Source organism: Caretta caretta, chromosome 3, assembly GCF_965140235.1.
Source record: "Caretta caretta isolate rCarCar2 chromosome 3, rCarCar1.hap1, whole genome shotgun sequence".
Classification (NCBI taxonomy): Eukaryota; Metazoa; Chordata; order Testudines; family Cheloniidae; genus Caretta; species Caretta caretta.
The window spans coordinates 42,750,452-42,765,005 of NC_134208.1; the positions used below are offsets into that span (position 1 = coordinate 42,750,452).

Genomic DNA, 14,554 nt, shown 5'->3' on the forward strand with positions numbered 1-14,554 from the left:
CTGACCAGAGAAAGGGGTAAACAGTGAGGTGGCAAAGTTTGTTGATGATACTAAACTGCTCAAGATAGTTAAGAACAAAGCAGACTTTGAAGAACTTCAAGTAGATCTCACGAAACTAAGTGATTGGGCAACAAAATGGAAAATGAAATTTAATGTGAATAAATGTAAAGTAATGCACACTGGAAAAAATAACCCCAATTATACATACAATATGATGGGGGCTAATTTAGCTACAACTAATCAGGAGAAAGATCTTGGAGTCATCGTGGATAGTTCTCTGAAGACGTCCACGCAGTGTGCAGCGGCAGTCAAAAAAGCTAATGGGATGTTAGGAATCATTAAAAAAGGGATAGAGAATAAGACGGCAAATATCTTATTGCCCTTATATAAATCCATGGTACGCCCACATCTTGAATACTGCGTACAGATGTGGTCCCCTCATCTCAAAAAAAAAGATATACTGGCATTAGAAAAGGTTCAGAAAAGGGCAACTAAAACGATTAGGGGTTTGGAATGAGTCCTGTATGAGGAGAGATTAAAGAGGCTAGGACTTTTCAGTTTGGAAAAAGAGGAGACTAAGGGGGGATATGATAGAGGTATATAAAACCATGAGTGGTGCGGAGAAAGTGAATAAGGAAAAGTTATTTGCTTGTTCCCATAATATAAAAACTAAGGGCCACCAAATGAAATTAATGGGCAGCAGGTTTAAAACAAATAAAAGGAAGTTGTTCTTCACTCAGCGCACAGGCAACCTGTGGAACTCCCTGCCTGAGGAGGTTGTGAAGGCTAGGACTTTATCAGGGTTTAACAGAGAAATGGATAAATTCATGGAGGTTAAGTCCTTTAATGGCTATTAGCCGGAGGATGGAGATGGATGGCAGGAGAGAGATCACTTGATCATTACCTGTTAGGTTCACGCCTTCTGGGGCACCTGGCATTGGCCACTGTTGGTAGACAGGATACTGGGCTGCATGGACCTTTGGTCTGACCCAGTATGGCCATTCTTATGTTCTTATGTTCAGAGAAGGGTGTTTTCAATAAGCTTTCTTGCTCCCCATCTTACCCAATGTCACCTCTTCAAATGAGCCAATCCCTTCTGCCTCAGGAAAAACCATCACTGTGATCATTTAATTCTACATTTGAGTATGTTTGTTTAGAAAACAGCAGAGACATTTCCGCATCCTCTCACCAAAATCACACACAAAAAAATCTCTATTTGCATTGGGCCAAATCCTGAAGTCAGTGGGAGATTTGATCTTACCCTGCAAGCACATAAGTCTCACTGCAATCAATAGGAGGCTGAGAGCATTCAGAAGATTACAGAAAGTACTCAGAATCTCAAAAGATCAAGCCCACCCAGTATTAGCTACATGTGATCTTTTAATCTGTGCAGTTTGATAAACCATTTTCACAGATCCCGACTGAACATTTTGATTTGGGACTTGATCTTGATCATGATAACAGATTATCTACAATACTCTGACTAATAAACAGCAGAGATGATGGAAATTATTACCAATACATGTTGGTTGAATTCCACTCCAAACACTATCTGCTTGACAGACTCTTCTTGAAGATCCTATCAGTATAAAAGGGGGTCGGCACTGAAAGAAGACTTCAGATCTGTAAGTGAAACTTTTCCCATTAAGACGCCCCTCAGCTGGAGTACCAGGATCTCCACAAAATGCAGCTATTGAAGAAAAAGAAAACAAAAAAGGGTATTTGAAGAACTGAACATACCTAACATTTAAAAGTAACATTCATTTCTGAAGGCACAAGTGAGCAGACGCTAGTCACTGCTAAATTTGAGTGCAAGCGTTCTACCATGTGATTATGCTCACAGATCAGGTACACAGATGTACAAATGGTAACATTTGTGCTCACAACTATTTGCCTCCATTGCGAGAAACTGCAGGCACAAGACTGCACTCACAAAATAGGCCACTTTAATTTAGGTGCCTGAATATGGATGTAGATGACTAGCTTTAGATACCAGCTCTGAAAATACTGCCCTCATATTATTCTCAAAGTAGCCCAATTTTAGCATTTAATGGTGATCAGCACTAGACAAGAGTTCAGGTTGTGGGAATGTAGAAAAATGGACAGAATTTGGAGAGGCTGTCAAGGAAACATGAGCAGGATTTAAAGATGGTTTCTCAGTTGGGGGAGTGGGAAGAGAGAGAGAGAGAGACAGAAAGGGACAGAGAGGAATCAAAAAATATACTGATGCTATGAGCTTAAGGGTTGAGAAGCTTAATGATGAACCTGGAAATGGTAACAGAAAAGGAAGAAAAAAGGAAGATTTAGGATTAGATGGCTAAGGAGTTCATTTTAGCTATGTCGGTTTTCAGTTGGTGGCAGGACATCGAGTAAGGTTGACAGAAAGAGAGCTAGAGATATGAGTCCAAACAGAGAGTGAGAGATCATGGTGGAAATGCAAATCTCTGTGTAACAAGCAGAGAGTTGGTAAAGAGGTTGTTCAGGAATGAAGGTCTTGAATAGCCACAGTGGTCAGGGATGTCTATTTTACACTTTATCTGAAAGAAAAAATGCATGCACAGCAGTATACTGCTCCCAATTTCAACCTATGGCACTGATTCAGTACTGAGTCAGGGAAGAACTTCATTTGACAAATAAATAGCACCACCTAATTTCAGTTCCCAGGGTTGGTTTGTTTGTTTGTGTTTAGGAAGTTCATGTCCTATTCTGAATGAGCATGACCATATTTAGCTTGTGAGAAATGAGGCAATCAGAGCTTGAGGTGGTTCAGCCACACACCATTATCTTCATACTTACGCAGACATTGTGGGATGTCTCCCCTCCATACACCTCGTCCTTCACATGAAAGAATAGCTGCATTGGATAACTGATAGCCCTCTGCACAATTGTAACTTACACTGGACCCCCAACGGTAATCTGATCCTTCTACTTTTCCATGAAGCACTTGTGGAGGAGGGCCACATGTGATAGCTATTGAAACAAAGAGAGAATATACAGATGTTATAGGATTTATACTAAATGTAATATTGTAGATAGTCATGCTTCTGTAATCAAAACTTATTGGGAACAGTTTTGCCCCAAGAGAGGATGCATATTTTGACTTTTCCATGGTACACACACATTAAATACACACATGTGCATGTTAAATTTTATCAACATTGAGAGTTACAAAGGAGGGAGACAAACATAGCAAAACAAACAACATACATGATCAATCAATAAAAAGTTGAAATACAATTAATTTTCTGTTACTATTAAAATTTTAGACCATTTTTCACCATCACTCTGCTTTGGGACAATAACTAAGGGAAAAATCTTAAGGATCTTTCTCTGATTTTACTCATATAAGATCCCTTTTTCTAAGTCATCTAAGGCTGTAGTCATTCACCTGATATTGACTTTACTGGTAATTATGTCGCTATAGCTCTATTCAATTCTTAAAATATAGGGGCTATGTGGGCTAGTGTTTTCCAGAGGATGCTCAAATTGATGGAAACTAAAACAAATTAAGTCTATTTTTAAAGAAAAGTATCTTTAAAAATATTGCTTCCTTCCACACACTATGCAAATATAAAGTGATTCAGCTGATGCCTCCAACACCATTATAAATAAAAATTTGGTCAGCCAATCGCATGAACTAACATTTAATTATTAATGAGATCTTGTGCTGTACTTCTAAGAGGTTCAGCACAGAATTTGGAGCTCACGTCCTGCCACCCCAATTCTGGGCTACTTCAGGGCTGGAGATGTTCATGACATAACTTATACAGGCCTGGGACCCTAAGTTATGGCAGCCTCCCCAGGCTATCCTATGGGCTGCAGTGGTGACTCAGAATCTGCACAGTACTGCATGCTATGACCCCTGACACACCTCTCCCACCTCCAGCCCTGTCCTTGTCATGCCCCTTACAACAGTGTTTGCAATAAGGTCCTCAGAAGGCAGCCTTTCAGCTGTCTTCCACAGTACTGTGCTGGAGAATCCTTTTCTTGCCACAAACTTGGCTTTGGGGGCAGGGTTAGGATGTCACTGTTAGTATTTTCAGCCTTCTGCTCTAATATTTAACACATATTGTTGTGGCTCTAATAAATTCCAAGTCAGTTCTCTGTCAGTCTCCTCATTACATCTTATGTAGGGCACAAATAACTACAAGATTAAAATCTCTTATCTGACTGTCTCAGCAGTATATTAATGGTTTGCATCTTATCTATCTTAAAAGTGGTTATGCAAATTGTTCCCCTTCATAATTAATAATACAAATATTAATATTATATACAGTATCAGAACAGTCATTGCAAGCTACTTAAGTTACAAAACAAACCTTTGCAGACTGGTTTACTCTGGTTCCAAGTGCTGTCTTTCATACAACGTATAGTGGATGAACTGACAGGCTCCATCAAATATCCTGGGTTGCACTGATAGCTGACTGTCTTATTAAAGATAAAATCAGTTCCAAACTGCATACCATTTGCTATTCCACCTGGATCTCCACAGCTGATTACTAGTGAAGAAAGAGAATCTTACTTCACCACCTATATAAATAAAGCTTAAAAAAACTAAGTACACGTGAACACATTTGCTCATACACACAATGTCCCTTTTCTAGCATACACAAGCAGCAAAGCGACTTTGATCCAGCTGTTTTATCTGAAAACATTAAAAGGTAAACAAACATTTTTTTTTATTTTAAAAAGTACTAAATATCCTGGGCCAAATTCTTCACTGAGTAACACTTATATAAATGTAATGTAATGCAACTCCTTTTGAGTCAATAGAGTTACTCTGCATTTACACCAGTGTAACTGAGGTCAGAATGTGCACCTTGTTTCTATTGTTTAGTGGAAAAAACACATATGACTGTGACCAAGTAGACCTGGAAGGAAGTCTTCATGGGGTTCTGAAAGTTTTTATCAATCAGGTAAAGCCTGAACCTTCTCCCATTTATATCAATGGGAATTTTGAATGTCTTCAACAGGAACTGAATCAGGGCCTTAAAGTTGTTGCTGTTTTGTGACACACATTATATTCTCCTATTTGAGCTTCACAGAACTCTGGTCTCCTTATCAGCCTGACCATCAAAAAGGGATAAGATTTTCAAAAGACTTAAGTGACTTAGGAACACAAGTCCCATTTAGGCTCTTTTGAAAATTCCTGCAGTGCTGAAATTCTGCCCTGACTTTCACCTGTATAAGCACACTGAAATCAGTGGAGCTGCATAGGATGGAGGTGAAGGCAGAATTTAGCTCTACTTTCTGTCCCTAGGACTTTTTGTGAATCTTGGTACTCCATATTATGCTGCAGAACACTATTAAAGGCCCAAAACACTATAGAACAAATCCGGAAAAGTTCTGGACACCTAATCAACCCCTGTAGTTCCCACTGACGGGTCAGAATACACAAGCAGCTGAATGCCTTTCACTGTAATTGACTTCACTGGGCGTGAAAAGAACACAACACCTCACAGGGTGTGCTCAGCACCCTGCAAAATTGACCTCAAAGTCAGTGGGAGTTATAAGTTCAGCACACATCAAAATTTGTACCTATCAATTTAATATTTAATATATATGTCTATGTATTGTATATTTCTATTAACAGTATACACCATTTATGTTAATGTGTACAATATATACAAACATAATTGGTTTTAATTGTTTTCACTCTACTGTTCACTCCATCCTGAATGCCTTGTAGGTTCTCTCTTGAAGAAAAATGTCCACAAATCTGCTGTTTCAATTTACTTCACAATAGTTCTCTAGAAGTAATTTTCCAGAACGTCTTTTGTAAACGATCAGGAAAAAACCTGTTTCTTTAGATACAAACCCTGTAAAATAAAGATCTGGGCCAGTATTCACTTTACAGTTGTTCTTAAAAATATTTCACTAGTGTTGCTTTAAGATCTATAGTAAATACAGTACTTGTGGTTTAAAGTTCCTTTAGGGTTTAATCAAATATAATCTGTTTTGGATAGTCAAATAACTTCATTCTGAAATTTTCCTGTGACTTGACTAATAGATAAAAATGTTAACTCAAAGCAATTTTCACTAGTGTCATATGGGGTATTTCACTGTTACTTTCTTCTGAATAATTCTGCAGCTAAGATCCTCACAAACACTGTAAAAACCAAATCTGAACCATGTCCAGCACAAGTTTTAGAAACAGAACTAGACTATAAAGGCTAATTTTTCAGAGCAGTTTTTGCTCCAACTACCTGTTCCTAAATTCACAGAAAATCTTGAAAAAGCAACATAAGGACATAATTAAAAATGGCGATGTTTCAAAATATAATACTGAAATAATCAAACATGAAATAACCCAAGGTATCTAAACAATATGTATTTTTGCTATTGTGAGGAGTAATATTTAATTTAACAGGTACTGGAATGAAAGCAATTTTCTGTATTCAAGCTACATAGAACATTTTCTAACTTCTGTAATATAACAGACAGAGCTATAGAAAGGTTCATAGATTCACAGAGGGGACTATCTGGTCTGACCTTCTGTATATCACAGGCCATTACATTTTAACTACTTACCCTGTATTGAGACTAATACTGTGTTTGACTAAAGCATATCTTAGATACTAAGAGTTTTCTACCGTTCTACCTTGTAGAGCTACTTTTTGGAAGTAATCATAACAAAAAATGAAAAAAGTCCAACATTTATTAATGAATGTGTGTGCATGTTACCCTCTGAGAAGTGTGCTTATTCAAAAGTAGGAGATAATGGTTTACCAAAGTTAATAACATCCTACTCTCTTTTAATCCTATTGTGACAAAAAGTCAGTTATTGACCTGTGCAGTCTGGAGCAGTGCCAGTCCATGTCCCATTGGCTGTACAGTGTCGAGTAGTTAGCCCTGAAGTCTTGTAACCTTCCCAGCAGGCATAGATGACTGAGCTCGAGAATAATATCCCATCACTGTATATTATCATGCCATTGGCTGGGGTGCCAGGATTTCCACAAGATACAACTATCAAGAAAAAAAAAAGAAAGTCAATGTACCCATTATAAATTACTTGTATGAAAAGCGTAAGGCAATGCATTTTAATACCTTACAATTATTCTAAAAGCTGAGCATTTAATACATAAGGGGCTAAAATCTATTTTTTTCCTTTCAGGCTTACACCATCATTTTATTTGATTACCGTAGTTACGGATGGTAAATGTAAGTGAACAGATTTGTCTCTCTTACAGCACATGTTCAAAAAGTTACTGTACAAGATATGAAAATAAAATGAAAGAGAATCGAAATGACTTGAACTCTTGCCTACTGTATGTCTATCAGTATATGTCTGTGTTTGATGCCAGACTGGCGGAAGGAGAAGGAAATGTTGCTGTGGCAGGGGATATATAGCTTGGGAAATGGATTAGTAGATAGAAAACAGGTGAAGTGGTCAAAGGTGTACGATACATTAATTGCATTTCTGAAATTTAGCGTATATGGTATTCATAAAATTGTTTTTGGCTGTGGGGCTGGGGAAAGAAATGAGGAAGAGGGACAGCTCAAGACTGGCCTGTGATCCAGCCTTTTGATGTACAAGTTACCTGGGTTCTATTCTGACCCTATCCCATTGGTCAAAGACAAAACATTTCCCTGAGCAGAGGAAGCAAATGCCTCAGGATTCTGCCACAGAACCACCATTTTAAAGGACTAAGATAAGAAAAACCTTCCTGCTAGACTAACTGCTAGTCAGGGCAGAGCCCTGCTGAGTAGCTCAGTTCTCCTGCATGCATACTGTCCCCAAACTCCTCCTGGAAGCTCCATCTATCATATCAGCCTCTGTAATAGGTGTGGCAACTTCTCAGACCATATGTAAGAATGCAGCCCTTTTTTCCTGAATCACTTAGGCTCAAAAATTCTATATTAGATTCAGTATAATGATTGTTCAATCATGCTAGCAGGTGGGTCCAATTAACTCCGACCATATATAAATGGGATGGAAATGTCTGAAGGAAAAAGCAAAACAAAACAAACAAAAACCACAACCAATCAACCACCCAACAACTAATGACAGCTAAGGTCAGGGAGGAAGTTTAGGCTGAGGTTTGTGCTACGTTATTAATAGCTAAGCCAAATCCTGGGAAGGGAGGTGAGATTGGACACTAAACTTGGGATTCTCTTTATTAGAAATTACATTGTTTTACAACTCTGTGACCACAACTCCTCAGACAGGGACTAGTCATGGTCAGCCTGATTTCAGCTAGTCTTAGGCAACCCACAACCAGCTAAAATGATGTCAAACATGATTTTTTGCTGTGTACAGTGACTACAATGTTCTGGTCAGCATCATGTTAGTTAATATGACTCTTCAATATCGTGTTGTAATTTGATATAATTTTCTAATTAAGACAAGCCCTCAAAGATGTTGTGATCTCTTGATAACAGGGTAGAAACTCTGCCTGTTCGCAAGTCTTAAAACTTTAAAGCTCCACCACCCTGTAGCTACCGATTGGAAGAAAGAACTTCCTGTTCCTTCTTTTTTTCCAGAGTTTCCTGACTGCTGCTCTATAGCACAGAGTCTTTACTATTCTATCCCAAAGAAATGCTGAACTTAAATTTTAGTTTGAAGAAGCCAGTCCTTGTAACGCTTTCTTACATTCTTCTAGTCTCTTAGCTCCGTTACAAATATACAAAGCCAGAATATATTAGAATGGGAATTCAGGCTCTTTTGTCATGAATATCCATAAATGTGTGCAAATACACTGGATCACAGAGTTACCCATATTTACATAAATAAAAGTTCCTTCTCCTAACATTACTGTTGACTGACTGAATGCTTGTCAAAACCTGAGCCAAAGGGGGCATTAACATGGTGGTACTGTATTTTGTAAATATATTTTCAACCTAGTTTTTTCACAACTCTGATCAACTAAATTCTATCTTAAGGAATAAAGATGCTACACCCACTGAAGTGGTAGCTGAGGACAGAACATGAACCAACATTGCTATATCATCCAACAAGTGTTCAATAAATATTTCTGTTATGTATTTGGGAGGGAGGCACAGATATAATATCATCATATGGTGAGGATAACACTCTTTCCATTCCACTAATATCTCTGGAAGATGTTAAACAAACTACTAAAGTTAGACACTTTTAAACTCAGCAAGTCCAGACAACTTGCATCCAAGACTTTTAAAAGAGCTGTCTCAGTGGCTCGGGGACTATTAATATTGATTTTCAATAAGTCTTGGAGCACTGGCGAAGCTAATGTTGTGCCAATTTTTAATAAGGGTAAATGACCTGGGTAATTATAGACTTGTCAGCCTGAGATTAATCTGTGGAAAAATAAGGGAACAAGTGATACTGGACTCAATTAATAAAGAATGAAAAGAAGCTAATATAATTAATGCAAATCAACATGGGTTTATGGAAAACAGATCCTGTCAAACTAATCTGATATCTTTTTCAGCTGAGATTACAAATTTGATTCATAATGGTAATAGCGTTGACATAACATACTTAGACTTCTGGAAGGCATTGGATTTGGTACCTTCTGACATTTTTTATTTAAAAAAAAACCCCTAGAACAAAGTAAAATTAACATGGCACACATTACATGGATTAAAATTGGCTAACTGAGAGATCTCAAGATGTAACTGAAAATGGGGAATCTTCATAGTGCAGGTCTGTTTCCAGTGGGGTCCCACAGGGATTTGTTCTTGGCCCTATGCTATTTAATATTTTTATCAATGACCTGAAAGAAAACATAAAATCTTCATTGATAAAATCTGCAGGTGGCACAAAAATTGGGAGAGTGGTAAATAAGGAGGAGGACAGGTCTCTGATACAGAGCAACCTGGATTACTTTGTATGATAGGCACAAACAAATAATATGTCTTTTAATATGACTAAATCTAAGTGTATACATCTAGGAATAAAGAACTGGGGCCATACTTACAGGAGGGTGGACTCTCTCCTGGGAAGCAGTGACTCTGAGAAAGATTTGGCATTGTGGTGGATAATCAGCCAAATATGAGCTCTCAGTGTGATGCTGGGGCCACAAGAGCTAGTGAAATCGTGGTTGCATAAACAGGGGACATTTGAGTAGGAGTAGAGAGGCTAATTTTACTTCTGTATTAGGCACTGGCACAACCACTGCTGGAATACTGTGCCCAGTTCTGGTACCCACAATTGAAGAAAGATGCTGATAAATTGGAGAAGGTTCAGAGAAGAGTCATGACAATGATTAAAGGACTAGAAAATGTGGCTTAGCATGATAGGCTAAAAGATCTCAATCTATTTAGCTTAATAAAGAAAAGGTTAATGGGTGACTTGGTTACAATATATAAGCATCAACATGGAGAAAAATATTTAAGAATGGGCTTTTCTATCTAGGAATTTCAGACTGGAAATAAGGTGTACATTTGTAATGATGAGAATAATTAACCACTGGGATAATTAACCAAGGGTCATGATGTATTTACTGACAATTTTTAAATCAAAATTAGACTTTTTTTTTAAAGTTGTGCTCTAGGAATTATTTTGGGGAAAGTCTATGAATTGTAGTATACAGAATATCAAACTAGACCAGGGATCGGCAACCTTTGACACGCAGCCCATCAGGGAAAGCTGCTGGCGGGCCGGGATGGTTTGTTCACCTGCAGCGTCCGGCCAATCCTAGCTCCCACTAGCCGAGGTTCACCGTTCTAGGCCAATGGGGGCTGCAGGAAACTGAAATCCAACAGCTCTTTGGTATTTCAGTGTGTATACACACACACACACACACACACAGATGAAAAAAGCTGCCTTCAATTTAGCAAACACTGTCTGTTTTGGCTATAGAATAATTCTATAGCCAGCTAAATTAATTCAGGCAGTGAATACAATACAGAGGAAGAATTCCAAAGGCTATTCAACACTTCTTAAATTTGAGATTAGTCAGTCCTTTAGAAAACTGGCGGAATTCCAGTCTAACTGCTAAAAAAACAAATTACAGATAATGTTCAGGCACTGGCCAAAGTCCAAGACAGAGCTCCATTAAGAAAGCTTACACTCACCAACTAAACGTCTAAATGTTTAATGCAATTTATACAAGCATAGCATGGCTGCAGATGCATAATACTGGCAAAACAATAATTTGAGATTAATTAATTGATTGTAGAATAATCCTAGCATTATACATGCAACATTCATTTTACTTTCTACTTTTCCTCATATTAACTTCACTTCAGATAGATCTTTTCTGAAAATAATGACCACGTCTGCCCATTTGTGCTTACAATTACAGATTATAGGATTTTGTTAAACTAGAACATAATTGGATAATTAGAATAACTCAGTGTATTATCAATGTTTAGAATCATTTATAAATGTCTTTACTTGAATGAAGGTGTTTTATTCATTTTTCATGTATAAAATAGCTATAATTTTTGAAGCATAGAAAACAATTAAAACTTGAGATTTCCCAAGTGCGTAGGGATAACAGTAGAGGACATTAAGTGATCTACAATAGTGATAATGTGCAGTTTTGTCAATTTTGGCAATTATACTCTCAAGATTCAAGTTTAGAGGTGCATTATCATTTTCAAGCCAGACAAACCTTCATACAGCAAATACCTTTAAACACTAAAACATTAGTCACATTTTCTTTTTACTAGCACTGTCCTTGCACATCGAAAATAGCTTTTGAGTGATTTAATTCAGGTAGTAAGGGAAGGGCCTATACTATTGATGTCAAGAGATCACCAAAACATGTTAGCTTAGCATAATAAAGTTCTAGTCAAATCTTTCAGCAGGAGCACTGAAGGTGCTGTGGAAGAAGAGAAGACTATAGGCTAATTAGCATAACATCTATCCTGGGCAAAATTATGGAATGGTTGAGTAAGGAATTAAATGATAGTAGCATAATTAATGCCAATCAATATGATTTTATGGCAAATAGATCTTGTCAGATGAACTTGATATAATTTTTATAAGATCACAAGTTTGCTAGATATGATAGATTTTTACAAGGCACTTGACTAGTCCCATTTGAAAAACAAAAAGAGGTTCTTTCTGAGAGGTAGTGTGGCAACTTGGATGAGATTTAGATGTGTCACATTAGAGAACTAGATTCTAGTGCCAATTTGTGTGATCCCACAGTGGAATATGAGACCTTGTTTAATAATAAGGGCTGTGAAGGGTACAGAATTATTAATAGTCATTAGAAGTGAATCTAAAATGAATGGTCTCCTGGTTGCTAGCACAGTGCACATTCTCATGTCTCAAGAATGTTTTGATGAGGAGGCAACTGTAGGATGATGATCAGGTTTTTTTCTGTGTCATTTGGGAAGTTGTAGCCCTATGAGAAATGATGCGCACGACACACGGGTAGTGCATACACAGCGATACAGAATAGAATATTGACACCTCTTGTCAGCCTGCCAAAAAACAAACAACTATGCAAACCACAGATGGGAATGGCAGTTTTCAATAGTTTATATTTTGGCCAAATCTGAACTGATTTTCAAGGGTCCAGAAAACACACTTCAGTTGGCCCCAGGACCATTGCCCCCTCCAAATTTCAAAGTTCTACTGAAAATCATTGAAGAGCTAGGGCTCTTATTTTTTTTTTCTTACAATAGAAAGTATTAAGCAACGTTAATATATGAGTCATTGCTGCTCACTCTACAAAATGAGAGAAAGACTGAAACAGTGAACAAATCTTACTGCAACAGCTTCTAAACTAACTGCACCATAACAAACGAACACCATTTTTCCAAGATTTGTCTACAGATTTAGCTAAAACAGAAATTGTAAGACTATTTGTAATAATCTTCTGTGTTATTGTAGTCTTGTTGGTCCCAGGATATGAGAGACCTTACCCACCTTGTCTCTCAAGTGCTGGTAATAATGCCATCTAGTGACTCCCACTGATATTACAACACAGAATTTCCAATAAGAAGTTCCTCAAAAAGTGAGTGAAAGCACTATTCCACAGCTGGATGGGTACCAATGGACAAAAACTGTATAAGAACTGTTAAATGTGGCACATAATAGATTAATTTATACACATTCCAAGGCAGCTATCATTTCATCTTGTACTTCTCTGATAACCGTCAACTTTCATGGATGATCTCTTGTCAGAGTCTGGACTACATTCCCATTATCTTCCACATTCTTACTGCCTACTGCCTTCTGGTGATATCACTACCTCTGTGCTATGCACAATATATATCTTTCACATATGAGCTGGTTGCTATGGTTCCAGGAAATCTGCTGTGTTTGGGTCTGTAGGAAATAATATATGAAAATGATTTTGCAGCATATAAGTAAATATTGCCTCTTCAAACAGAGGACCAACGTTTACTGCAGTCACACCAGCTAGTTGCTGATCCATTGTAAATTGTGTATGGTTTCAATAATTTTAATATGCATTTTTTTACTTTTCTGTCAAAGTAATTTTGAACCTTTGTTCCCCTTAAAACATTTATCCTGTGCCTTTAAATGTTTGAGCACTCCCCAATCCTCAGCACAAAGCCTCACTTTCTTGTTAGTTTCTGCTTTGTTTCCAGAACAAAGTCTCAATAACAGACAGCAGTGTTTCTATGAGCTCCCCTGTGTCTGTCTCTTTCTTTTCTCAGGTGGGCATGCGCATATTCCTGGAATACCAGCACTTTCGGGAAAGGTGTAGTCTGGCTTCTGCCTAAATGGCCCTACCCTCACCGGTGTGACCTTGCACACATCACAGTGCACACGGAACTCCAATGTCAAAGAATGCCACTCCACCCCTATCGGCATGACAGTCACAATGGTAGGGGTGGAGGGTTGCTCTTGAAAATAGAGTCTCCCATCCGATACTGGACAAAATCCTTTGTGGTTTCGTTAAAGTACAGGACGAAGGGCAAACCAGCCAAAAAGAGAACGGTTCAATATAAAACCAGATGAGTGACGTCCCTATTCTCTGCTGGGTCCAAATATAATATACGGGCAATGTGGATCTTCTATCCCATGAGTATACGGTGCTCCATTCCCAACCAAGAAGAAGCAAAAGTAACCACAAATTAATAAATAAATAATAATAATAATAATAATAATGAAAAGAAAAGACGTTCACCTACAAGCACGTGGTGGCAGACTGCTGCTGAATTTTGCTTTAGGTACAGGTGGAACCAGCCAGCTAGAGAAAGGGAAGTTGGACATTAAGGCCAGAACACAAGATGAGTTTTCTGATCTTGCTGTCTAGCTGCTAGAGACAGCAGTGACAATCCTGCAAGCAGCCATCTTGGCTGACCACATGCAAGCAGGCATACAGAGAGCGAGCGAGCCTGCATTAGGGAGCCTTGAGCCAGCAGAGGGAGCCTCAGTGCAGCCCTAAAGGAAGAATTTCTGTATTCTGAAGGATAAGTGCACAAAGAGCAGAGAAAAATCAAGCACAAATAGTTCAAAACAAACAGAAAAGTTTCCTTATGGCAGCAGAGACATCCAGGGGAGTGCAAAGTCCAACAGGAGGGCAGAGATAGGGCAACTTTTGTGGCAAAGTTGGTGAATTCAACAAAAAACATGAATCATAGGTGGTGCACCTCGAACATTTTGAGCAATTTGTAGTTTGCATCTCCATTCCAGATGGACAAA

At 38.1% G+C, this 14,554-nt stretch overlaps 1 protein-coding gene across 2 annotated transcripts in view; it reads right to left on the reverse strand.

Annotated features, from left to right (window-relative positions):
* The window catches only part of CSMD1 (CUB and Sushi multiple domains 1), a 1,991,107-nt gene that overhangs the window by 40,542 nt on the left and 1,936,011 nt on the right, over positions 1-14,554 (reverse strand). For both annotated transcript variants that reach the window (XM_048845330.2, XM_048845329.2), the window contains exons 58-61: positions 6,790-6,966; positions 4,320-4,499; positions 2,797-2,970; positions 1,517-1,690 (exon numbers count right to left, since the gene is read on the reverse strand). In XM_048845330.2, the coding sequence (XP_048701287.2) occupies positions 1,517-1,690; positions 2,797-2,970; positions 4,320-4,499; positions 6,790-6,966 (705 nt within the window). The remainder of the gene's footprint in view (positions 1-1,516; positions 1,691-2,796; positions 2,971-4,319; positions 4,500-6,789; positions 6,967-14,554) is intronic.